Source organism: Diadema setosum, chromosome 18, assembly GCF_964275005.1.
Source record: "Diadema setosum chromosome 18, eeDiaSeto1, whole genome shotgun sequence".
Taxonomy (NCBI): domain Eukaryota; kingdom Metazoa; phylum Echinodermata; class Echinoidea; order Diadematoida; family Diadematidae; genus Diadema; species Diadema setosum.
In genome coordinates this window covers 17852133-17867770 of record NC_092702.1, presented here as the reverse complement: position 1 = coordinate 17867770, position 15638 = coordinate 17852133, and the positions used below count along the sequence as shown (strand labels likewise).

Here is a 15638-nt window from a genome sequence, read left to right as displayed (position 1 = left end):
TTCGTCTGTGAATCTTAACGGTATGCATTCGTCCAATGCTTATTGCTTCTAGATCATTGGATCCACTAAATCGATACTGTTACATGGTTACAGTGGACTCGATAATTTCTGTATTCGGCAAATTCTGCAAAAGCCAAGACTTATTTCTAGTCTTCCTCTTCAAAGACATCATAGATACGCTATAGACATTTCCTGGCATAAACAAAAATCTTCCTTGCCTGGGACTGTTTATACCACAGGTAGTACTTCGCGCATTAGACCGCTAAGGTATTAAGGTTGTACATGCTTCTATGGTGACACTATTTACACGCGCCCACTCGGCATGAAAACAAAACTCGCGTAAATCATATCTAAGATAATTTAGATGTTTCCGGGCAGGCGTTGTCAAGGTCCTTGACCGACATATAGCACGGAAACCCGATGACAAAACAGACAGCCCGAGATTTAGCGCAATCGAATTGTCTTGGAGTAACCCTACACTAATTCCGTCTACAGGCCGGTGGTAATCAAATGGGGTTCACGCTTGAGTACGAGTCCTTTATCAGAGATGAAGAGAAGGGAGGTGGGGGGGGGGGGGCGTTCATGACATCATTCCATGGGGCGACCGAATGAAACAGGACCCATGGAGACCCGGTCGAGTTAAGACATGGTGGGTGATACCGTTGGCAAACATTTACCCGATTTCTTTCACATTAATTCTCTTAGTTTAGGCGGACGAGAGGGGATGTGTCTCTTGTGACACAGAAGGAACTCCTGGAGTGGCTGAAACGTCAGTATACTTGGGTAGGCCCTTCGATCGCTGTGCTTGCAAGGAACGACGACTTCAGACTGGCAGCTATGATGAACGCGCTTGATCATCACGGAAACGGGGTAATAAAACTGGTAGATGTTCATTAGCCACCAGGTCAGAGGACATTTTAGAAAGCGAGAGTAAGCATCATGGGATGGGGTTATCTCGAGAAAAGTTGCCAAACCCAGAAACTCTCTATTGCCTATCGTCTGCTGCAGCCTTCAAGCCATACTGTTATTATTTTTTTTTGTTTTCATGCTTATGTTTTGTTTTCATGTTCTTTTCATATATATATATATGTACACATATATATATATATATATATATATATATATATATATATGTACATATATATATATATATATATATATATATATATATATATATATGACAGTCTCCTTGAGCGTTTCACTCGCTTGGATTGTTTCCCCACGACAAATACCTGTTGATGAATTTTTGATAGGCAATGAATGTATGTCAATGTGTATTCATATCACCCAGAGAGAGAGAGAGAGAGAGGGAGAGTCGACACTGTAGAAGACATATGCATGCGTCGAAAATTTGGTTTCAACGAATATCACTATTTGACTTGAAAATGCATAACCTCTCTACATCGTTAGCTTGGTTACCAACATGCGGACTACAAACATCATCATGTCTATGTATATATATATATATATATATATATATATATATATATATATATTTTATTATATATATGTTCCTATATATAGTATATGTTTATATATATATTCATCATAATACAATGTGTATTATATTATTGCATACTATTGTATTATCATTCAATGTATTTGTTTACTTGATGATAAGGTCTTGCCATAATTTCGTTACGCATTGACCGCACGCATATATGAAGAAGACGGTAAAACCGTGGACTTGCTTTTGACTTGTTTCCTTGAAAAGCTGTCTTTTCTTAGGAAATCTGTTTTGTACGTAAAGAATTGTACCTCACAGAGACTGACTATTTGAATAGAATCCAGGATTCCTAGAAGAGAGCGACTCTCGGTTCGAATATCGATGACTGAAATATGCCTACGGGAAAACGCTCGTCAACGCATGTCGGAGAAAATTGTTGAAGTGTGCTCGTGGACAGTTATCTAAAGGTTCGTCTGTTGTTGTTGTTGTTTTTTTTTCTTCTGTATCTTGCCTGGTGAAAATGGCCGAACAATACACACGGACCGAAGTTCGCCATATCATGTCGATGTGACATATTTTTCATGTCCAGGACGACCATCTCAAATATCGGATCAATAAGCCAAATTTGTTCACCCCATCACGATTAGGTTTCCTTTGAATGGGTTTGTCATTTTCTCTGCTCCATTTTGAAGTGCACGGTTGACCGGCATCTGTCCCATAAACTCTACAGCTTGCAAACTCAGACTAATGCCTACCTTGCTTGTTTGTTTGTTTTTTATGTTTGTTTCCGTCAGTTTGTTTGCATGCTTGTTTCTGTCTGTTTGTTTGCTTGTATGTTTGTATGATTGCTTCTGTTTGTTTGTTTGTTGAAGAACAAAAAGGACTTTACACAGACAGGACAAAGAATTCCAACGACAGCAACTTTCACGTCTAAAAAGAATGATCTCGCCATAGCCATCTCGAAGCTGTCATCACCATTGTCCGGAGCGTGGAAGCCCTGCGCATGTCAGCGATATTCCATTAGCGGAAAGCGCTTCTCGAAATTCGAGCCGTAATCTATCTATTGTATGTCGTCCTTTTGGCTGGGTCGAAAGCGCATGTCCGTCCGTTCGCTCTGCGGAAGTATTTTTTTTTTTTTTTTTGCTGTCACTTCTGTATACAATGCGACTAGTTGATGTTGCCGTTTCCGACGGCCACCTATACACCAGATACACCACGAAGGGTTGAGGTGAAATAAGTGGCGGAATGATAATAATGCAAGCGTGATGATTGGTTCGAGTGACGTCAAGAGAAATATAGCCGAGATTAGAACATGAACAAGTACAGCAGGAAGCAAATACGAATAACGAGATCATAACGATCGTATTCTGGAGCATGCAAACACATAAGAACATAAAACTCGACGTCTTGACTGCTTGGGACTCATATCTAAGGAAGATGTGAAGTTATCAGTATGGCTGTTCTTAACTCGTTCCATGCCGAATTCTGAAATCCCCATAGATTTAAAACACAGGCCACCAGGTTCCCGTAGGGAATGGGTTAACACTTGCTGTTATCTAAAGTCGCTCCATACTAAACTCTGAAATCCCCATAGATTTTATACACAGACCGCCAGATTCCCATCAGGGAACGGTTTAAAGTTGGGTAGAAACGCAAAAGTAGCATTTTAATAGCCCTATATAGCAGTATCTTCCTTTATGATTCATCGTCTCAAATATGGTTTCACATTATCGTCAAATGTCAGGAAATAAAAATAATGTTTGCGAAAGCTATCAGGAGTTAAACGTTCCTTGCAATGATAACCTCGAGACTCACGCCCTCCGGGCCAAGATCCTTCGAACGAGTTTCATGATTTGTCATGGCAGTGAGTTATTGGCTTATATTGCTCTCGTTAAATCGAGAGGGATGGACTCATAGACAGCCATAACACAAACAAACAACAAGAATAACAACGAATAAACAGCTGGTTTGCAGTGACGATTACACTACTCGATGATACTTACAAAAGTCATCCACACGTTCACCTTGAGTGTCTGCATCCGTTCGTCCTGCAAAATGGGAAGGATTGAGATGGAAAGATAGCGAGAGAGTGAGAGAAGAGCGAGACAGACAGACAGATGGACAGATAGATAGACAGACAGACAGAAAGAGAAGGGTGAAAAATAAGAAGTTATTTAGATTTCGTATTGCAATTATTGTTAAGGGAAAAAGAAACATTTCACCGGTCTCTTTTATGACGAAGATTACTCTCTGTGGAACACGTTAAAAATAGTAGATGATAGAACATCATACATAGGTCCCTGTCTGCATATTAACGGTGCTGTCGTGTCACATTAAGGAGCAAACATAACAAGGCATGAGGTAAGAGGAGCTAAACTATATTTACTAACACGTGACTTTCTTAACTGACTTACTGGGATCATGTTACACATTTTGATGAACGTTTCTCTTGAGTGTATTTGGAACACTGATCTATCTTTTGGTTTGGTCGCTTTTTTTTTTTATCTCGTGAAAGTGAAATGAATACTGTCTCTGGTATTTTGTCCGCGAGCTACTTACACAGGTAATGATTGCTTCAATTTCTTGCATCATGCTCTACATTATGCCGCTTTGTGTATTATATTCACTTTATTGCATGTGAGTGTGCTCTGTGTGTGTGTGTGTGTGTGTGTGTCTCTCTGTCTGTCTGTCTGCCTCTCTGTCTGTGTGTGTAAAGAGGGCCATTGAAGGACAGCTTTGTGGCATACCTTATCAGACATCTGCTCCAAGTTTTGGCCCTCCCAGCATCCAAACAATAAATAAACAGAAAATAACATCAAACAAAACCGAACCACTTAACATCATTTCACGACAGAGAACGGAAGGCTATGTATTCATCTGTCTGAAGCCGCGTGCGTTAAACTATTTATTTTCTCAGCACTTACTGATGAAGAACGGCTATCCGACGATCTTAGCTCATTCCGAGACATTTTTCTTTCAATTTTTTCCCTCTCCATTTCTGGAACCCAAAAGGATTACTAAATTCTGCACGAAATGTACGTCCGTTGATAGATATGTTCCATTTTATTTTCTCCTTCACCCCCCCCCCCCCCCGACATCACTGTTCGTATCTACTTCTCGGACACCTTGCGCCCAGAGGCTAAAGTATTTTTTTTTCTTTTCTTCTCCTCTACCCTCTTAAAAAGGGAGTATTTTTTCGTTTATATTTCGGGTCCTAAACTTAGGCAGCTGCACGCTTCGGTTTTTTCCCCTCGTTCTGCCCGGGAATCGCTCTTTTACCGCTCTGCCCGTCGGCTGTTATCGTGTAGTGATTCTATTCTCTTGATGAATCGTTACACCGTATGCTCTTCGATGCGTGAGACCGTTAATGAAGTAGCGCGGGCCGCCATTGCTGCAACTTGTCAGGTCCAATCCGACTTTCCCATGCCTTAGGATTATACAGCTGCCTTAAAAAGGCAGTGTGATTTTTTCGTTCAGAAAGCACTTAAAGTATCGCAACAACTTTAACATCGCGATCGCGAAGTATGTGACAAGTGGTTGAAGATATGCGTCTACATACACACGTACACATAAACACACACACACACAGACATGCATAAAACACACTCGCGCACACACTCGCAAAAACCGTTCGTCCGTCACACTTGCACTACCATGAAACGCAAAGAAATAGCCTTTGAAACTTGTTTCTTATGATAGCATTTTGTCCTGTTTGATAAACCCAAAAATCTTTCGTAAAACAGCAAGTTAGTCTTAGTTTTGACAAAATTTGTAGAGTAATTGATACATCACAGTAATTTTTTTTTCATTTCTTTTACACCTAAAATCCTTCTCGGTGAAGCACATTCATCTGTTAAAACAAAATCATAGACAAGAAAAATGTCCGTGTCATCGTTCAATGAGGGGGGGGGGGGATGGGCTGGTAAGTGGCAGGGGGTGGTGAGCGAAGCTTGTGGCAGTTACAGTTTCAGGACAGAGCTAAACGCAAAGCTTTCAAGAAGCATATGCAGACCAGATTGGAAACTCGGTGAAACTCGAGGATGCTCCTTTGACCCAAGTGGGTATTTTGATCGCAAAGTATGCGGCGCCGTCTATCGAAAACTGAACTGGACACTCTTCAAGAAGAGGTTAGGTCGTCCACACGCATTTCCATTTTGTTTGACTCCCATCACGGAACCAGGTCAGACTCGATAGCACCTTGGAACACATGGTAATGCCTTTCATCTTAATCTCAAAAACAAGACGGAATCAAGTCGATACCAGGGGGCCAAATGTTTCATTGCTCTTTTCCGCAAAGTCGTGTGCGTGCCTATGAATTTTAATTCAATCTTGAAGTTTTCCTATTGTCTATCCATTCTCCCCTTCCTATTTCAGCCAAATATCTCTCAACGCTACGATTTATCATTTCGTATGTAACTTATGCCCTTTTTCCTCTTTTGTTTCCTATGTTTGTGGTTTTTTTTCCTCTCCTCACTGTTTTGTACTACACGCCAACCTCCACCGTCCTCCATCTCCACTCGCGCCGAGACTCAAGTGTTGCCGTAGCAGAGCAAGGGCTGAGGTGGTGGTCTCCGGTGACTCCGCCAACAAGTACCCCGGCGGAATGTCAATATCTCGTCAGAATCTATTGTTCCACATCTCGCAACTCGGCGGAGGCGGGGGAGCCGAGTTAATCTAACTGCCTTCGGCACGTTTCAAACAGATATGTTTCCACTCTCGTGTATATTTCTCCTGTGGATACAGGGACGCGTGATTACGGCACATCGAAATGTTTGGTACATTCTGTCAACATGGACAATGGGATAACCTCCTCCTCCTCCTCCTTTTTCCCTTCTATCCAGCATTTTTCGTCCATCAGACAAGGTTGTTGTGCGAGCTCTCGGACTTTCACAACAACGGAGGAATCTATATTGGCAGCCACGACTCAACACGCGTTTAAAGGCAAAGAGAATCTTGGTATATAGGTAAGCAAGCAAGCAAACAAACAAACAAGCAAACAAAAACAACAGGTTTAACAAGAAATTGCCGTCATCAAGTCAATATACAAACTTCCTTAGAACTGTCGTTCAGATTTCCATGGTATTTATTAGCACAGGACAAATTGAAGATTGACGGAAGAAGACAAATATGAAAAAGTGTTATGAAGGATTCATAGTCAGTATTATCATCCGGGTCCTTTCGTCATAGAGAATCGTCTGGCTTTGTTTATCCTTGTAGGTACTCAGCTCAAAGTGTAGGCAGATGACCCACGCATTCGAAGGAAATCAGTAAATATGAACATCGATCACCTAACTTGGAACACACTTACTGTGATATATGGCATTTGATAATTTGAAAAACATTCGACATTCCGAAATGCGTCTAAGAACATACTAGTGACCAAGATTATAACATGGTTATGTACGACTCAACTTGTCCGAGATAAAGTTGTTTTTTTCCTTTCCTGGTATGTTATTCCAATCGTACACAAAAACAAATCAAGGGCGTATCACTGGGGCCGCAGTGTTTATACCTGCGTGTTTGATATACCACTTTTCATGACCGGCTGCAGTGCCTGGGCATTGGTTTCTCCGTGGCGTAAGGTAAGGTCTCGGTCATTGCTTCCAGGATTTTTCCATCAATTTTCTATGAGATGCAAGTGATCCCCAGAGTATACGTGTATACCTCATATCAGCCATTAGCGTGATTCGAACGGACGAGAAAGCAAGTATCAAGAAGGGTTGATACATTACAAATGATCACATCCTATCGTCGTCGTTGTTGTCTCAATGTCTTTCCTTTGTTTTGTGACGAGACCTTGCAACCGTTGCGAGTCTGTTCGAATGTCACAATCTGTTGCAGATCTTCTCTGTAGATGAATACACGGAAGGAGGTCGAGGAAAATTGTGAGGGGCTACTGAACGCGGAGCTCTCCTCGGAGTAATCTCAGGCGGAGTGTTTAGTCTGCACCCCAGGGGTTTTCGATGTATTTTGCTTTGTGACCTCAAATGCAGAAAGAAGAGACACATAGGTCGCTTTATGTTTTTTTTTTAATATGATATCCCAGTGTCCTTGGGTATTTCATGCGCGTGAACAGATGTTTTTTATTTTCATCGAGAAATCATAGAAAGGAGTATAAACTAAAGAACAAACAACGACAACAAAATACGAATAATAGAAAGCGAAAAGAAAGAGGAACATTCAGTTTCATATTCGTTCCATATCTTATACATACATTTTTGTACGATTTTCCAAATAAAATCTGAAATAGCATACGTGGTCGTTAGTTGATCATGCTTGTATTTGCGCAATGCGCAACGATATGAACAATTACAATAAATGCTACAACTTGCTGGTCGCTACAATACTCGTAACACTGGAACTCACTCGTTAATACAAAAGACACACTATGCTAAATCGAATAATTTTTAAGGGAATTCTGAAGTGTTCGAAATACATTGTGCAGGTACATAACACCATTTCAGTATGTTGACTGTTCAATACAGTTCTGTCTGCATGAGTTGTCATTGCTATCATGTTGTAACCATTATTTCGCTGCAAAATATCACAACAGACCGTTTAGCTCCTTTCAATTTAATCAGAGCACGTAATGTCGCAGCTGGCCAAGACAGTAGACGTAATAGGGAAAATGAATATCGCGTGAGAAGGGGATTGCAAATCGTGGATTGAATTGGAATCGGGAGGAGGGGGGGTATGGTTGAGAAGGAGGAATGGGGATATAAAGAGATATATAGGGGATGTGGAGTCGGTGAAAGTCAGTGAAAGTATGAAATCACTTTTTTTTGATATTGATTCTCATTCGTTGTTCCTGTGCTACCAGATTACAATACCCAACAAACCCTGCATGGCAATACGTCAGACAGTATGGCGCAACGAGTGCGAGTGCTCACAATGAGCGGCCTTTGTCAAGAGACGCCGCCGGATGCTCAGAGGTTTGACTCAACGATCCTCAGCTCCACTTGACTGAAGAGAGACGAATTCTACATCGGACTGCGGCATATCATGCTTGAGTAAATAGACATATCAGAATTAATCAAGAAAAGCCTCAAAGAATGGCTGGAGGAATGCCGAAAGTATGACGGTCCTGCCACCATTGTTCTCCCTAACCTGCTTGTTGATGCTGAGACTAATTAGCACCTGAAAGTGCCGGTACTTCGCACACACACACACACACACACACACGCACTCACACACACACAAACACACAAATACACAAAGCACGTTTTCAACCTGTCTATTAAAGGCATCAATTACCATTTGCAGATGAAACAACAACCCAGCTTTAGTGCTTCAAAATAGTTCTAAAATGTAAATTATGGGGATATAAACAACTGTAAAAGTGTTAGTCACTATACTCAATGTCAAGTATTGTTAAATATACAAAAAAGTGAACAATAGTTACAATGAAACTGTTTTTGGAATAAACCGTCTGCAGTTATGGCTTGATGAGAAAAATAGTGATATCTCCTTACATTTGCGGCTTCATTGCGAAATGTTTATATAGTAGGTTGTTTTGTGATACAACTGATCTACACATATGCATCGATTGTGATAACTGGAACATCTTTTAAATTACTGCTTCCAAAAGTAAACAGTACCTTTAAGGTAAACACACGTAAGCGAAGACGAAGACTTCTTTCATGCATGGGGCTACCCCAGTGGCGGCCCCTCTAGTGGGATGACGCCTATGTCTATGTTGTGCAGGTGGGAGATGACCATGTTCATTCTCCGACTTCAACCTCCATTACGGCCCGTCCCGACAGCCACCTGACTGAATGGTTGGCTTTATTAAGGGAACAATAAAGCACCTTAACGCGCATAAATCCGATTCGACTTTGGGACCCACCCGTCTCAAGTACTCATCAGAGAAGGGCAAGTTTTAGCAGGTGCCTGCCTCGTGTAGTGACGTTTCATATCGTATTATGAGCGTAGGTAGGCATATCAATGATGATATCGACATCGCTACACCTGTCACGTGGTCGATGTACACATTTGGATTGCTCAGAATTCTTTTGTGTATATGTATTTGTTCACGATCGATGTACATATTCGCTTAGTACATTTCGCACACACGGTATACATGTATATTCAAAACAGAGGCAGAATTATTCAAAGGTGAGGGAAGAAGTGAGGTCGCTCTTTAACCCTTTATATATATATATATATATATATATATATATATATATATATATATATATATATAATACATGTAATCACATTACACACTTACCTATGGACCTGAAATAAATGTGACACACAAAGGTTAAAGGCATTATTTACCATTTGCAGAAGAAACAAAAACCCACCTTTAGTGCTTCAAAATAGTTCTAAAATGTGATTTAGTCATAGAAACAACCAGTATAACAGTGTAATCAATGTTAAGTATCGTTAAATATACAAGATGTGAACAATGATTATAAAAAAGATATTTCTAGAACAAGCCGTCTACAGTTATGGTTTATTAAGAAAAATAGTGACATTTTATATTTCAAGTTTTATTGCAAAATTTTTATAATCATGATGGGATATTTTGTGATACAACTGACCGACACATATGCATCAAATGGAACTCAAACATTTTTAAATCACTAATTGTAAACAGTATCTTTAAACGTGCCAGTGTAACTTCCATTTTTAAAAAATAATGTTTGGGCAGGAAGACAAGGAAATTAGATGTCTCTTGCCATGAATTCTTGCAAGATTTTTTTTTTTTTCATTTCATAGAATCCCTGTCCTAACTTGCGTGGAATATATGTATATGCATTCTTTTATTGGCGTTGGAGATTTTAGTAACTGTTGAAGTACCTCGTGTTTACTTAAAGGGCTCAGAATCTACATACTACAGTTACCGCGGATGAAACTATTTCCTAGACATTTAATAAAATTATCCAGAAAAAAATATTTTATTTAACACACATGTTAGGTGCTGCTATGATGCATAGTGAAGATTTTTAAACAAGGGTACTCCATTTTCGAATACAATGACATAGTAATTCGAATTGTTTACGATATCTATATTTATGCGTTGTGTGCGTGTGTATGTGTGTTTGTTTATTTTTTCATTTGTTTGGAATGTGGGTGATAGACAGTAGACAGTAGATACACGATAGCAAAGATTACAGCGCCGAGATAAAGAAGATAAGTGGAAATATACTACTTGAACTAATTTAGGTGCTTTTATCTTATCGACTTTGTATCTTCGTTTCAAGCTGATAGACTGTTATGGATTCTAGTGGGTCGATATTCCAATACTACGAGGCAGATGTTATCAAATCTTGGTTGCAAATCAGGAACAAAAAAAAAACAAACAAAAACAAAATAGAGAGAGAGAGAAACACATGCATATACACACAAACAGGTAAAAAAAACCTGACATGTCCTAATTTATCGAGATATATAACATATGCTTTGATGTGCACGAAGGATGTAGGTGATAAAAGCATCTGCTCTAAGATGAATAATAAGGATACAAAATGGTTCACGAAATCTCCCTCTCTCTGTCCTCTCCACACTCTGATTTCCACCGAGGATTCTGGATTGGATTCTGGAAAAATATGTTTGCCTCTTGTGGGTAATCAGACTCAAAATCTTAAGACATGATATTTCATTTGCTTTTCACTTTCATTAATTAAGTACTCCTGGTGGATGAGCCATTTCAGAAAAATTTTACACAATATTTTTTTTCCCATTCTCTCATGAATGCCATTAAGTCGAAACCTTGACTTGTAACAAAAAGTGTTTCAGACTCATATCTTTTTGTTTTGTTTGTAAAAATCATTCTCTATTGATTTTCAAAGAAAATGCTGGAAAGTGATTTGATTTGCAAAACAGTACCTCGGGGGATTAGGAAGAGGGAGAGAGAGGAGAATGAAAATATAGTAAAGTAACTGAGGGAACAAATTGCTCATCCTGCATTTTATCCAGCACAGATAGAAAGAGAGAGAGAGAGAGAGAGAAAGAAATTATGAGAACAAGATACAGAAATTTTTCTACATCAGAATTTGCAATATTATAAAAAAAGATGAAAACTGTAATATTAACACCAAGTACATTTTTTTTTCTTGAAAATAATACACCTGGTGCTTATAATACTACTTGGGACACATTACACCAACAGAATGAAGAAAACTTAAAGGTCCAGCTTACCTTTGGGAGCAATGATTTTAGAAATGTTCAAGATATCACATTTGATGCATATGTGTAGGTCTGTTGTATCACAAAACATCCTACCATATGAAATTTTCGTAATAAAGCCTAAATGTAAGGAGATATCAGTATTTTTTTCAATAAACCACAACGTTTAGACGGTTAAGTCTGGAAGCATTCTTGTTACAACTATTGTTCACATTTTGTGTATCTAACAATACTTAACATCGATTATACGGATTCAAATTTTAACAGTGATTGTTTCTATCCCTAACTCACATTTTAGAAGCATTTTAAAGCACTTAAGCTGGGTTTTTGTTTCATCCGCAAATGGTAAATTATGCCTTTAATCTTGGCGTCGCATCAAGGTAAACAAAAGAGGACATTTAAACCTATTTTGTGAACGACGTTTACTCATTACTTCCCAAGCAAGACGTGTCTGGATAATCAATAAATGTGCGCTACTGTGCATTCACTATTAACGATTAAGTGGGGAATTATCGTTGCGAGGGAACAAAATAACAAACGAAAGTCATTCTGTGAAATGGATTGCGACTCCTTCGCGTGTGTGTGTTCTTTTTTTACTTTCATTTCATGAAAACACCTGCCAATCAGGCTTTTTTTTTTTTCAAGTTTGAAATGCTGAGCAGACCTCTCCAATAGTGACTAAATGATTATTACTCTCGTTATGAAAACTGTCCAGTGAACACTAAGAAAAATAATATCACATATGACTTTTTTTTTTCAATCCAGACACACACGGAACTTGACGATATGCTTTCTTACATTTGGACATGGGTGAACGGAATTGTCATGAAGACATGTTAATCCCACGACGTTTCAAGAGGTTATACAGCGAGTTTGGAATTTCAGCACACAAAAAAAAAAGAAAAAAAAGTTTCACCTTGGGACGGATATGGATTTCTACTTCTTCTGTTATCAAGACAATGAAACGTCTACTAAATTTGCTAAGACTCGTCAACTGGATGGAATTCCAGACTCTGCCGAGCCCTGAGGGGGGAAGAGAAAATGGGGATGACCGTCTAACTGAAGCTATGATACAGGGTCGAAGGTGAGTATAAGCAAGATGGTAAAGGATTTCGAAGTTTGAAGGACAAACAATTTGAAGCAAGACCAAAACAACAACAACAGACAAAGAAACAAACAAACATACTCAACAGCAATGAACGGGATAGAAATGACATATACGCACGTAGATACTAAAATGGAAGCAAAAGAAAAAAAAGAACCAGTTCAACACCTACTGAAAAAATTCTGCAAACAATCAAATTAATAAGTCAATAAAATGACCGGCAACAAAATCTGAATACAAAAATCATAAAGATAATAGTAAGATAACAAAACTGCTTTCTTTTCTACTTTTCAACACCTTCTGGGTACTTAAGTATTTTGTGTTTATCTAGCAAATAATCATCACACAGTCTCGCAACATAAACCTAGGGCAACGATTTTTATCAATATATATCAGTTTTATTAATAGCTACCCAAAAACGAAAACAACCACACACCCTCAACAACATAAAGCGAGGTAAAACCACAAATGAACCGGCCAGACCAATCTTCAGACCTGGCTATTTTTATTTTTCCAATGAAAACAAATCAATCTCATAATCACATGGAGAAATTCAAGTTCTGAAATGTAGAAACGTGTTCGTATTCATCTACTTTTATTTGTAACCGTATATAGACCTATCATCTTACCAACAAACGAAATTTTGCGTTGAGTCAGTATGATATCACCAGAAGTTATGACATTCTGGAGAGAAAATAATTGAAAAAAAAAATAAATGAAGAAAAACAAGAACAAAGGACGAAAAGAGATAGAGATGAGGCTACCAACGTGTAGGAGGAAGAGGAGGTAGAGGAGGAGTAAGAGGAGAAGGAGGAGGAGGAGGAGGAGGAGGAGGAGGAGGAGGAGAACTCGAAGACACAATCGATCAAAGTAGAAATGGAACAAAAGCAGATGCTATCGTGAGTGGTTTGCATACTGTTTAACGATCAACGCGTCAGAAAGTCATTCAGACTGATATTCAGTTTGACGAATTGTATATTCTTTTTCCCCAATGCAGAATTCAAAGGGGATTTTTTTTTTAAGTGAAGTGAACATGATGTTTTTACATTTTCTTTTTCCTTGTTCTGTTCTCTATTAACAATATAAACAAAATCTAATATGTGATCCTCACGGATAATTTGGTCGTTGAAAGTCTTGATCTCTGTTATTCGTTCTAAATATTATATAAGCATTCACCCCAAAAACCGACTAGTACTTACTAGCATCAATTTTAGTTGGCTCCGTCATATTTCCCAATCCTGTTCGTATGGACCAATGATTTAGGTTCGTAATTTATTTAGGAATAGCATTGTGCTATTTATTTGCTCATATAGATATCATTGCAATTACTTTTGTAGCTATTAGTTTCAATTTTTCGAATCGTGTTTTAAATCGTGTTTTGATGAGTGATAACTTTTGTATCAAATTTGGTTGTTGTCAAAATCACGAGAAATATGAGAAATACATTCAACTCGATTCAATTCATTGAACACAAACATGCTCCGAACAATATTGCACAGAAATAACTGCACCTTTCGTGCAGGGGGGAGGCTGGCTGATAGAGTTTCAGGTGTTGGGTATGTAAACACGTTTTTTTTTTTTTTTTTTTTTTTTAATTCAATACCTTGTGTTCCTTATTCGTGGTGTCGTTGGGGATAATGATGAACACTTGGCACGCGTTAAGTGGAGCGAGGACGAATGGAGGTCAACGTATAACCTCGCTGTATTAACTTCACCCTTTTCTAAAACCAACTCATTTCAAGCCTGTCGCCATTTTGGTGAACAACATTCTCTGTGATTGCGTCCATAATCCTTGGAGCAGGCATCGAGCTATGAAAGCCTGACATACAGAAGTGTAACCTTTCCCCCACGTATAAGATAACCCGGTTTCATTGGCACGCAATGACGTTGTACTACACTTTTGTAGGTATCGATTTCATGAATGGCGACTCAGAAACAAATTGGAAAGAGGTCAGCAAAACATCGCACGAGCATGATACAACGTGTTAGTCTTTTTTTTCCCCTCTGTGATCACACAATCTTTAGAAGCAATTCATCTGCGATAACATTGCCTTCAGCTGGTTTATACTTACAGACGGTACAAATGTCGGATATCCACATGATTTACCACAGAAAACTTGATCGAACGTGGTCGACTTTTTTTTTTGGTTTCAAATCAATAAAACAATATTATTTGTGTAGTGTATGCTTCGTATTTTGATTCACTCTTTGGTTTGATGTAAATGAATGATAATTGAAATGAAATGAATTGAAGTGGCATTGCCATCATTTCAGAACAGTATCTAGAATGCCATCAGAAAAAATGTAATGACACCGATCCACTTTTATCCAGCCCAGACGAAACTCTGTGAATGATAATTCAACAAAAACTACAGATTCAATCTCATCTCAAAATTTGTTTCATACTGACAGCACGTTGACGGAAAATCAACATAATATCATCACAATCCTAACGAAACAAAGGACTCAGCAAGAGTATGACTATATATCGAGTACCTTTTGACCTATCAGAGGCAATGAATGGGTGAAATGATAATTTTGAAATATTGAAAAACCAGCATGGTAGTCTTCCAATGAGAACCACGAAAAAGAAAGCAAAAAAAAAAAATATGGGAAAAGGAATGAACTTCGACATGGAATGAACTGTTCTTCAAGTCAGAAAAAAAAAGAAATAATGCTAGATATTTGCAGTTCATCTTTTTTCTTTATACTGACTTGGTAATGCAATTTTGCTAGTTAATAACATGCCACATCTATATCGAACAAGTTTATAATTTATACTGACAGTATATCTGTCATTTATCATCTATATCGAACAATATACATTCATTACTGCTTTTGTCTTTCGACTGTGCTTTGGTTCACCTCTTTGGTGTCTTCCTGAAGTTTGAAAAGGTTGAGATGGGCGATGCAGATTTTGACTTTTTGTGACATAACAAGAAACCACTTATG

At 38.5% G+C, this 15638-nt stretch overlaps 1 protein-coding gene across 1 annotated transcript in view; it reads right to left on the bottom strand.

Annotated features, from left to right (window-relative positions):
• The window catches only part of LOC140241374 (neuronal acetylcholine receptor subunit alpha-10-like), a gene marked incomplete at its 5' end in the record, with an annotated part of 71868 nt that overhangs the window by 37081 nt on the left and 19149 nt on the right, over nt 1-15638 (bottom strand). Inside the window, one exon of the mRNA XM_072321104.1 lies at nt 3451-3495. Coding sequence (XP_072177205.1) covers nt 3451-3495 — 45 coding nt within the window. The remainder of the gene's footprint in view (nt 1-3450; nt 3496-15638) is intronic.